Source organism: Odocoileus virginianus, chromosome 25 (genome assembly GCF_023699985.2).
Source record: "Odocoileus virginianus isolate 20LAN1187 ecotype Illinois chromosome 25, Ovbor_1.2, whole genome shotgun sequence".
In the NCBI taxonomy this organism is placed as follows: Eukaryota; Metazoa; Chordata; class Mammalia; order Artiodactyla; family Cervidae; genus Odocoileus; species Odocoileus virginianus.
The window spans coordinates 10,169,247-10,181,779 of record NC_069698.1 but is presented as its reverse complement, the minus strand read 5'-3'; the positions used below and the strand labels follow the sequence as shown (position 1 = coordinate 10,181,779).

The 12,533-nt window shown below is 38.1% G+C and overlaps 1 protein-coding gene across 5 annotated transcripts in view; it reads right to left on the bottom strand.

Moving 5' to 3' along the window:
• SENP7 (SUMO specific peptidase 7) overlaps nt 1–12,533 on the bottom strand; it is a 155,467-nt gene that overhangs the window by 106,202 nt on the left and 36,732 nt on the right. For all 5 annotated transcript variants that reach the window (XM_070454958.1, XM_020896784.2, XM_020896785.2 and 2 more), the window contains exons 3-4: nt 4,550–4,602; nt 624–722 (exon numbers count right to left, since the gene is read on the bottom strand). In XM_070454958.1, the coding sequence (XP_070311059.1) occupies nt 624–722; nt 4,550–4,602 (152 nt within the window). The remainder of the gene's footprint in view (nt 1–623; nt 723–4,549; nt 4,603–12,533) is intronic.

Here is a 12,533-nt window from a genome sequence, read left to right as displayed (position 1 = left end):
GTAGTGCCAGTCAAGAAAAGAAAAAAGAACATATAAAGTGCTATCTTAAGCCTTACTTATGAGAACTCTATAGTGATACTTAAAAGTGATAAAATTGGTGCAGATTTATAATCAGGCTGTCTTTTAAAATAATTCTGTCACTTTTTACAATATACCCTCTTAAATTTACAAAACAAAAAGAGCAAGGGATTCTAATAAGCTTAGCGTTAGCGTTAGTTGCTCAGTCATGTCTGACTCTCTGCAACCCCATGGACTGCATCCTACAAGCTCCTCTGTGCATGGGATTCTCCAGGCAAGAATACTGGAGTGGGTTGCCATTTCTTTCTCCTCTAATAAGCTTGACATTATCATAAATTTAAAATACAATATATAATAATGAGATTTAAATTCCATGAAGAAAACAACCATGCACAATACAATATTCTTAGATTTAAACTGAAAAATGACCCTAACCTCAAAGCATGATTTCAACATATGCCAGAAATAAATTTAAAACCTGAAATTATGTAATATAAGAAAATTTTAAAAAAGAATACATACGAAAATAAAGATTCAGCTTTATTAAAATATTTTAAAACATACTAAGTAACACTACATACTTATAAGAAGATAGTTTTATTTACCCCCTGCAAAGAAACATCCCAGTGTTCTGAGCTTCTGAGTTTGGACAGTGGTGACTGAACATGAACATCCTCTGGTTTTGCACTTAATATCTTTGTTATCTGAAACCAAAAAGGGGAAAATAATTAGTTTAATTGAAATATAAGTAAGAGCTGAATGAGCTAACAGAACCACGACATTACCTGCATTGATATTTTGCTATTACTTTTAAAGAGTTTTAAGTTCAGTGCTTAATCTATAGGTAGTTAAATATGATTTTATAAAAAGCCTCTTTCACTTAGTATAAAAGTAGATAAATGAGGTATCACAGTAACTACTTAACTGTTCTTACTTGCAGTTTCTTCCTCTGCTAATCTCTCAAACACTACCCCCAGAGTTCTCCAATGCACAAATCTAACTACGGCTACACTCTTAAACTACAACAATGGTGCCCATTACTTACAGATGTAACTCTTAACAATCTGGGCTCTTTGACGTCACTCACACATCACAAACTCTACACCTTAACCACACTGAGCTTACTCAACCTTCTTCAAGCATACCTCTAGACCCCTGTATGTACTGCTCCTTTAACCTAGAATGCTCTTCCCCCTATTTCTCCCCTATTAAATACCTCAGATTCTGCAAAACATTATTCTTATCCACACAGTCGCCACTCCCACACCAGGGCTTTCCTTTCTCTGGGTATTAGTACTCGGTAGTTTGGATTACACATATCATGCTATATTATAATCACTTATCTACATGTTTGTCTTCTTCACCAGACTGTGAAGGGACTAAAAGAGGGTACTCTGACTTAGTCACCTTTATATTCCAAAGTGAATGGCTTACAATACACTGAATAGACAAATGAATGGATGGATTGTAGCCACAAACTTGAAATCACCTCTTTAGAACTTAAATAATTTAACTTTCACATTATAAATGATGGTTAAGCATCAAGTTCAGCTTTATTATATAACATAAAAAAAGCACTGGGCTTCCAATATAATAAGCATCGGGCTTCCCAGGTGGTGTTAGTGGTAAAGAACCCACCTGCCAATGCAGGAGACATAAGAGACGTGGGTTCAATCCCTGGATCCAGAAGATCCCTTAGAGGAGGGCATGGCAACCCACTCCAGTATTCCTGCCCAGAAAATCCCATAGACAGAGGAGCCTGGTGGGCTACAATCCATAGGGTTGCAAAGAATCAGACATGACTGAAGTGACTCAGCATGCATAATAAGCAGTGTATTGACTACAATCATAAAATGGCTTCAATAAGAGTAAAGCAGAAGGGCTTCCCTGGTGGCCCAGGGACTAAGAATCCGCCTTGGAATGCAGGGGACACCACTTCGATCCCTGCTCTGGGAAGACCCCACGTGCCGTGGGGAAACTAAGCCCACGTGCCAGAACCACTGCCTTAGCTCTGGAGCCTGCAAGCCCCAACTGCTGAAGCCCATGCATCCTAGAACCTATGCTCCTCAACCAGAGAAGCCACTACAATGAGAAGCCTGCGCACCGCAGCCACAGACTCGCCCTCGCTCAGCGCATCCAGACAAAGCCTGAATGCCTCAACAAAGACTCCGGAAGCCAAAAATAAACAGATGAAATTATTTTTAAAAATCTACACATGGTAAATGCTGAAGAGGGTGTGAAGAGGTTCCTACACTGCTGGGGGGAATGCAAACTGATTTGGCCACTAGGAAGAGCAGTATGGAGGTTCCTTAAAAAACTAAGAGCAGAACTACCATATGATCCAGCAATCCCACTCCTGGGCATGTAAGTGGAGAAAACCGTACTCTGCGAAGATCCATGCACCCCAATGCTCCCTGCAACACCATTTACAAAAGCTAGTACGTGGAAGCAACCTAAACGTCCACCAACAGAGGAATCGTAAAGAGGATGTGGTCATACATACAATGGAATATTACTCAGCCATAAAAAGGAATGAGATAATAGCATTTGCAACAACGTGGATGGACCTAGCAATTGTTATACTGAGTAAAGTAAGTCAGACAGAGAAAGAGACAGATATCGTATGACACTGCTTATTTGTGGAATCTAAAAAATGGTACAAATGAACTTATTTACAAAACAGGAATAGAGTCAAAGACATGGAAGACAACCTTACCAGAGGAGAAAGGGGTAGGCAGGAAGGATAAACTGTGAGACTGAATGGACACATACACACTGTTGCTGTTGTTCGGTTGCTAAGTAGTGTCCAGCGCTTTGAGACCCCATGGACTGGAATCCGCCAGGCTCCTCTGCCCACGGGTTTCCCAGGCAAGACTACTGGAGTGCGTTGCCATTTCCTTCTCCACATATACACACTACTACATACAAAATAGTTAACTAGTAAGGATCTACTGTACAGCACAGGAAACTCTACCCAACACTCTGTAATGACCCATCCGGGAAAGGAATGCTGAAGAGCGGGTATATATACGTGTATAGTTGATACACTTTGCTGCACACCTAAAACTAACACAACACTGTAAATCAACTATACTCCACTAAAGATTTTCTAATTAAATAAATAAATAAAACTGGGTATAGTAGCAAGGTAATGGGCTTCCCAGGTGGCACAGTGGTAAAGAATCTGCCCGCAAAGGCAGGAGACATAAGAGACGTGGGCTCAACCCCTGGATCAAGAAGATACCTTGGAGTAGCAAACGGCAAACTGCCCCAGTATCCTTGCCTGGAAAATTCCACGGACAGAGGAGCCTGATGGGCTACAATCTACGGGATTGCAAAGGGTCGGACACATATACACATAGAAGCAATGTAAAATCTCTTTTTTAACTCCCTTATTTATCTCACTTAAGCTAAATCCAGATTTTTTTCTTTTGTTTTCTGCTGCCTGGCATGGCTTGCAAAATCTTAGTTTCCAACCAGGAATCAAACCCAGGGCCCACAGCAGTGAAATCACAGTCCCAACCACTGGACCACCAGGGAATTCACTAAATCCAGAACATTAAATGAAAAAACCACACCCCACAAATCTGAAGTAAGCAAAGGTAGAATAAGAGTAACCCAAAGCTACACTCTGTGTGGTGTTGCAAGGTACTCTTTTAATTTCACAGCCCTCCTTTATGATATCTTCTTCTCACTCTTTTTTCCCAAAACTGTGCCAAATTAAAGTTCTTTGTGTATAATTAGAATGCTTCAGAGAAAAGTCTCTAATAAATTATTATAATACAAATCAAGGTACTATGGCATTTAAATCATAAAATTCTATAGGAAAAAAGATTATCTTTCTAAAAACAGATTAAATCTTTTCCAACACCTCCTAGGTAGGTAGAAACCTCATTTTGCTTGTTTTGCTACTCCTGGCTTATATAAAAGAAATAAATGAAAAAAAGTATGTTTAAAAAGATATATACCAAATAGCAACTTTCAGTGCATAACTTGAATACAACTCTTCAACATCTACAGTATCATAAATGAATGTACATGAGGTACTCTAATATATTCGATCATCAAAGAAATGAGTTCTGTTTTATATAAATTTAAAATAAGATTTGAAAAGTATACTGGTAAATTGTATAATGATTTAAACAAGGCTGGTCCCAGAAAGGATTTCCTATTTTCTAGTTAACACTTGATTAATTAGGATATACCACTGGTGGCTCAGATGGTTAAAAAAAAAAAGGCCTAAATTCAATCCCTGAGTCAGGAAGATCCCCTGGAGAAGGAAATGGCAACCCACTCCAGTTACTGTTGCCTGGAGAATTCCTTGGACAGAGGAGCCTGGCAGCCTACAGTCCATGGGGTCACAAAGAGTCGGACATGACTGAGTGAGTAACACATTCCTCAAAAAACATTGATTAGTTATAGATTTACAGTATTTTCTTTAAAATTTTATTGAAAAGACAAATACCAAAATACTTTCAATATTATTAACTCTAAAGATAATCGAAAAGTTAAGAGTAAAACTAATACATACCTTATGTAATTCCGAAGACGAAGGCTTTCTCCTTTTCCCTTCTGTGACAACTTCTACAAAGACACGATAAAAATTAGCATTTAAGAAATGCTAAACGGAACAGAATCAATCCTTTCATAGCTATCTTCTGTCTTAAAGTAACTCTTCTTGTTAGATTTACAGTTTATAATGATACACTTCACAGAACCTGAAGGACTTATATAAAGGTCAAAAATAAACAGAAGAGTAACAGATTCTCATAAAATTTCTTGATTAAACAATATATGTATGATGACAACTGAAAAAAAATGATAGTTAGCTGACTCTAAGAACTAAGTAAGGAATTCCCTGGCAAAAATCCTAGTATCTGAGAGGTCTTTGATATATTTTGGTTGAACCGTAAGACCAGATAAAATCTTTTTTTTTTTATTAGTTGGAGGCTAATTACTTCACAATATTGTAGTGGTTTTTGTCATACATTGACATGAATTAGCCATGGATTTACATGTATTCCCCATCCCGATCCCCCCTCCCACCTCCCTCTCCACCCGATCCCCCCTCCCACCTCCCTCTCCACCCGATCCCTCTGGGTCTTCCCAGTGCACCAGGCCCGAGCACTTGTCTCATGCATCCAACCTGGGCTGGTGATCTGTTTCACCCTCGATAATATACATGTTTCGATGCTGTTCTCTTGAAACAACCCACCCTCGCCTTCTCCAGATAAATTCTTATAATAGGGAACAAGGGCATTACGGGAGAGGAAAGCAGAGGGTAAGGGCTACAGATCTAAGCATCTATGTGACAAACAGCTTAGATCTTTCTTCACCATTTTTCAGACTTCCTAACGGATGTTCTTTGTTTAATTTTTTTTTTTAATTTATTTTTCTAACTGAAGGATAACTGCTCGACAGAATTTTGTTGGTTTCTGCCAGACATCAACATGAATGATTCTTTCATTCAGTCAGCAAATACTCACTGATTGTTTATCATGTGCCTAGCACTGCGCCAGCCAGTGGGTATAGTGTAGTGAGCAAATTTAACACAGTTTAAGTCTTCCTGGAACATACAATTCACTGGAATTTCTCACAAATTTCATAATAAAAACCAATCAGAGACCCACACATATGTGGTCACTTATTTAAGACAAACACACCCCTGCAATTCAGTGAGGAAGGGATGATCTTTTCCATGAGTAATGCTGAAGCAATTTTATAACCAAATGATGTAAACAAATAAATAATAAACATATTATACACAAAAATTATTTATAAATGGATCACAGATTTAAATGTCAAAGACAAATAAAGCTTCTAGAATAAAAATGAAGGGAATATCTTCATGATCTTGGGGTTGGTAAGGATTTTTCAAACAAGATTCAAGTAGTACTAACCATAAAGGAAAAGATTAATAAACTAAACTTCATTAAAATTAAAAACTTCTGTTCACCAAACCTCATCGCTGAATGAGAAGGCAAACTGAAGACTGGAGAAGATGATTTATAGCTCAGTTATCTATGTACAGCATGATGACTATAGTTAATACTGTGTGATACATGTATCTGTCAAACGACTCATAACCAGAACACATAAAGAACTCCTATAAAGCAAAGGCAAGACAACTCAATGTTCACAATGGGCAAAACCTTTGAATAGGTACTTCATAAAAATTTTTTAAAAATCCAAATGGCCAATAAATATATGAAGTATCTACTCATTATTAAAGTACCTCAATTTCATTATTACTAGGGAAGTGCAAGCTAAAATAGCAATAGAACATCATTTACACTTAGGGTAAAATTAAAAAGACAAACAATATCAAGTTTTTTTTTTGTTGTTGTTGTTTTTTTACAACACTAAGTACTGGTAATTGGTCATATTCTACATGACTAGCAGCATATACTGCTTGTGGGAGGGTAAATGAATACATCTACTTTATCAGTCAGTATCTTCTAAAGTTAGACACCAGCTTACTTAATGTCCGACAATAACATTTATAGATATTTAACCAAAAGAAATGAGTGCCTATGCCTCTAAAAGGCATAAAAATGCTATCCTATAAAAAAAGGCATGTACAAAAATGTTATCTTTGTTCTTAATGACCAAACCTAAAAACAATCCAAATATCCATCACAGAAGCAAGAATAGATCTTTTTATACAATAGAAAACTACATGAATAAAATTTTTTATATGATAGAAAACTACACAGTAATAAAAAGAATGAATAACTGCTATGCACAATATGAATACATCTCACAGACATTATGTTCAAAGAAAATCAGATGCAGAAAAAATGTACAATTCTATTTATGTGGAATTCAAGAATGGGTAAAACAAATCTATGATAATATTAGTTAGGATGGTACAAGTACCCAAACAGGGAAAGACTACTCACTCACTGAGACAGGATACAAGTTAGTCTTCTGAGATGCCCAAAATGTTCCAATCTTGAACTAGGTGATAGCTAAACAGGTGTATGTATACAAGTATAAAAAGTCATCAAACATCAAAGACATGGTACTGTGTCACACGTAATTGTTGTTCTTTGCTCACTGAGCTGTGTCCGACTCTTTGTGACCTTGTAGACTGCAGCAAGCCAGGCTCCTGTCACCTTGAGTATTTCCCAGAGTTTGCTCAAATTTATGTCCATTGTGTCAGTGATGCTATCGAACCATCTAATCTTCTGCTACCCACTTCTCCTTTTGCCTTTAATCTTTCCCAGCACTAGGGTCTTATCCTATAAGTGGGTTCTTCGCATCAGGTGGACAAAGTATTGGAGCTTCAGCTTTGGCAACAGTCCTTCCAATGACTATTCAGGGTTGATTTTCTTAAGGATTGACTGGTTTGATCTCCTTGATATCCAAGGGACTCTCAAGAGTCTTCTCCAGCACCACAGTTCAAAAGCATCAATTCTTCAGGACTCGGTCTTCTTGAATGGTCCAACTCTCACAACCAGACATGACTACTGGAAAAACGATAGCTTTGACTAATCAGAACTTTATCAGCAAAGTGATGTCTCTGCTTCCTAATACACCGTCTAGGTCTGTCAAAGCTTTCCTTCCACAGAGCAAGTGTATTTTAATTTCTTGACTGCAGTCACTGACATCAGTGATTCTGGAGCCCAAGAAAAGAAAATCTGTCATTGCTTCCACTTTTCCCCCTTCTATTTGCCATGAAGTGATGGGACTGGATGTCATGAGCTTAATTTGTTAATGTTGAGTTTTAAGTCAGCTTTTTCACTCTCCTCTTTCACTTGCACCAAAAGGTTCTTTACGTCCTCTTCGCTTTCTGCCATTAGAGTGGTATCATCTGCATATCTGACATTGTTTATCTCTCCTGGCAATCTTGATTCCAGCTTGTGATTTATCCAGCCCAGCATTTCACACGATGTACCCTCCATATAAGTTAAATAAACAAAGTATCGATATACAGCCTGTCTTACTCCTTTCCCAATTTTGAACAAATCCACTGTTTCATGTCCAGTTCTGTTGCTTCTTGACCCACTTACAGGTTTCTCAGGAGGCAGGTAAGGTTGTCTGGTATTCCCATTTCTTTAACAATTTTCCACAGTTTGTTGTGATCCACACAATGAAAGGCTTTAACGTAGTCAATGAAGCAGAAATAGATGTTTTTTCTGGACTTCCCTTCTTTTCTCCATGACCCAATGAATTTGATCTCTGTTTCCTCTGACTCTTCAAAACCTAGCTGGCATATCTGGAAGTTCTCAGTTCACATACTACTGAGGCCTAGCTTGAACAATTGAGGATAACCTTGCCAGCATGTGAAATGAGAGCAACTATACCACAGTTTGAATATTTTCTGGCATCACCCTTCTTTGGAATTGGAATGAAAACTGACCTTTTCCAGTCCTGTGGTCACTGCTGAGTTTTCCAAATTTGCTGATATATATTGAGTGCAGTACTTTAATAGCATCATCTTTTAGGATTTTTTTTTTTTTTTTTTTATAATAGCCAGGACATATCTCCTCTTTTATTTATTTTTTTTTTTAATTTTTATTAGTTGGAGGCTAATTACTTTACATCATTACAGTAGTTTTTGTTATACATTGATATGAATTAGCCATGGATTTACATGTATTCCCCATCCCAGTCCCCCCTCCCACCTCCCTCTCCACCCGATCCCTCTGGGTCTTCCCAGTGCACCAGGCCCGAGCACTTGTCTCATGTACCCAACCCGAGCTGGTTATCCGTTTCACCCTAGATAATACACATGTTTCAATGCTGTTCTCCTGAAACATCCCACCCTCGCCTTCTCCCAGAGTCCACAAGTCTGTTCCATACATCTGAGTCTCTTTTTCTGTTTTGCATATAGGGTTATCGTTACCATCTTTCTAAAGTCCATATATATGTGTTAGTATACTGTAATGGTCTTTATCTTTCTGGCTTACTTCGCTCTGTATAATGGGCTCCAGTTTCATCCATCTCATTAGAAGTGATTCAAATGAATTCTTTTTAATGGCTGAGTAATATTCCATGGTGTATATGTACCACAGCTTCCTCATCCATCTTTTAGGATTTTAAATAGCTCAGCCGGAATTCCATCATATCCACTCACTTTGTTTGTAGTAATGCTTCCTGAGACCCACTTGACCTCACACTCCAGGATGTCTGGCTCTCAGTGAGTGACCACACCATCGTGGTTACCTGGGTCATTAAGACATTTTCTGTATAGTTCTGTATATTCTTGCTACCTCTTCTTAAGATCTTCTGCTTCCATTAGGTCTTACCATTTCTGTCCTTTATCACACCCATCCTTGCAAGAAATGTTGCCTTGGTATCTTCAACTTTCTTGAAGAGACCTCCAATAGTCCCCGTTTTACTGTTTTCCTCTGTATCTCTGCATTGGTCATTTAAGAAGGCCTTCTTATCTCCTTGCTATTCTCTGGAACTCTGATTTCAGTTGGGTGTATCTTTCCCTTTCTCTCTTGCTTTTCACTTATCTTCTTTTCTCAGCTATTTGTAAAGCCTCCTAAAACAACCACCTTCCCATCCTACATATCTTTTTCTTTAGGATGGTTTTGGTCACTCCCTATTGTACAACGTTATGAACCTCTGCCCACAGTTCTCCAAGCACTCTACCAGATCTAATCCCTTGAATCTATTCGTCACCTCCACAGATTTGATTTAGGTCATACGTGAATGGCCTATTGGTTTTTCCTACTTTCTTCAATTTAACCCTGAATTTTGCAATAAGGAACTCATGATCTGAGCCACAGTCAGCTCCAGGTCTTGTTTTTACTGACTGTGTAGATCCTCTCATCTTTGGCTGCAAAGAACATCATCAATCTGATTCCAGTACTGACCATCTGGTGATGTCCATGTGTAGAGTCATCCCTTAGGTTGCTGGAAATGGGTGTTTGCTACGATCATGTTTTCCTGACAAAACTCTGTTAGCCTTTACCTGTTTCATTCTGTACTGCAAGGCCAAACTTGCTTGTTATTCTGGGTATCTCTTGACTTCCTACTTTTGCATTCCAGTCCCCTGAAATGAAAAGGACATCTTTTTTTTTTGGTGTTAGTTCTGTAACGACTTGTAGATCTTCATAGAAATGGTCAACTTCAACTTCTTTGGCATCAGTGGTTAGGGGACAGACATGTATTACTGTGATACTGAATGGTTTGCCTTGGAAACGAACAGAGATCATTCTGTCATTTTTGAGGTTGCACCAAAGTATTGCATTTTGAACTCTTCTGTTGACTATGAAGGCTACTCCATTTCTTCCAAGGAGTTCTTGCCTACAGTGGTAGATACAATGGTTGTCTAAATTAAATTCACCCATTACCATCCATTTTAGTTCACTGATTTCTAAGATGTTGATGTTCTCTCTTGCCATCACCTGCTGCCATGTCCAGTTTGCCTTGATGCATGTACCTAATATTCCAGGTTCCCATGCAGTATTGTTCTGTACAGCATAGGACTTAACTTTCACCACCAGATACATCCACCACTGAGCGTCATTTCCACTTTAGTCCAGCTGCTTCATTCTTTCAGGAGCTATCCAGAATTCCCCTCCGCTCTTTCCCAGTAGCATACTGGATGCCTTCTGACCTTGAGGGCTCATTTTCCAGAGACATATCTTTTTGCCTTGTCTTCCTGTCCATGGGGTTTTCCAAGCAAGAATACTAGCGTGGACTTTCATTTCTTACTCCAGTGAACCACCTTTGTCAGAACACTTCAGTACGACCTGTCCATCCTGAGTGGCCCTGCACCCACGGCTCATAGCTTCCATGAGTTTGCTGTGACCATGAAGAGACTATATGTAATACCTCAACTTAATAATTAAAAAACTTTTAAAGTAACAGTCATAACAAATGGGCTATGTAGCTTATCCATTAATCTATATACCTGAAATAATTTATCTCATTTTATAAAAATAGAGTGAGTTTCACCAAATGCATTTCCTTGAGGAATAACTGATGTAAAAATCATTTTAACTTCTATACTTAAGCTTTCGATAGTTTTAAACAACTGTCAATAAAGTAGCACTTCTTGAACTACCAAAAACAAGTAACATTTAAGTAAATGTTAAGAACTTCTTTTAAAAAAAACACACACAGAAAGAAAGCCTTTCTTATATAAATTCAATTTCTAGTCAATTTTCAACTTAATATATAGGGCTTTCCTGGTGGCTCAGTGGTAAAGAATCTGTCTGCCACTGCAGGAGACACGGGTTTAATCCCTGATCCAGGAAGATCCCACATGCCACAGGGCAACTTAAGCCCATGTGCCAAAACTACTGAGACTATACTCTAGACCTCAGGAGCCTCAAATACTGAGGCCAAGCGCTGCAACGACTGAAGCCCAAGCACCAGAGCCTGTGCTCCAACGATCAGGAGTTCAGGCTCTGCAGCAAGAGTAGTCCCTACTTGCCACAACTAGAGAAAAGCCTGTGCAGCAACGAAGACCCAACTCACCCCAAAATAAACAAACATTTTTAAATAAATAAATATACTTTTAGAGTAATACAACTTGCTTAAGTTGAAGTTTACATATTTTTGCATATTTCTTTTAATTAATACTATTTCCCAAAATTTTAGAGGTTTTTATAACTGAGTTGTTCCATTCTAAATAAGAATGGTTGGAGCATTTTAATAAACATGTGATGTACCTCTGCTTGTGACTGTATGGTATAACACAGTGCTCAAGAATAAAATTATTAAAGCCAGAGAACCTAAATTTATATCTTGGCTTACTAGTTGTATCTTCCCTGAGACTCAATTGCATTCATCCATGCTTAGTAGCATCCAACTCTTTGTGACCCCATGGACTGTAGCCCACCAGGTTCCTCTGTCCATGGAATTTTCCAGGCAAGAACACTGGAATAAGTTGCCATTTCCTAATCCAGAGACTCAGTTTCTCATCTCTAAAAAGGGGAGTATATCCAGCTTTTCAGTTGCTAAGATTAAAGTGAGACAGGCTAATCTCCCAAAAGAATAAAAGCAAAAATAAATAAATGGGACCTAATCAAACTTAAAAGCTTTTGCACAGCAAAGGAAACCATCAAAAAATGAAGACACCTATGGAATGCGAGAAAATATTTGCAAACAATGTGATTGACAAGAGTTTAACCTCCAAAATATACAAACAGCTCATATACTCAATATTAAAAAAAAAATTAAACTATGGGCAGATGATCTAAGTAGACATTTCTCCAAAGAAGACATACAGATGGCCAAAGTCACTCAACATTGCTAATTAAAAGAGAAATGCAAATCAAAACCACAATGTCATATCGCCTCACACCAATAAGAATAAATATCATCAAAAAGGCTACAAATAATAAATGCTGGAGAGGGTGTAGAGAAAAGGGAACCCTCCTACATCGTTGGTGGGAACTTAAATTGATACAGCCACTATGAAATACAGTATGGGGATTCCTTACAAAACTAAAAACAGAGTGGGATTCAGTAATCCCGCTCCTGGGCATATATCCAGAAAAGATGGAAATTCTATCCAAAAAGATACAAGCAACCCTAATGTTCACGGC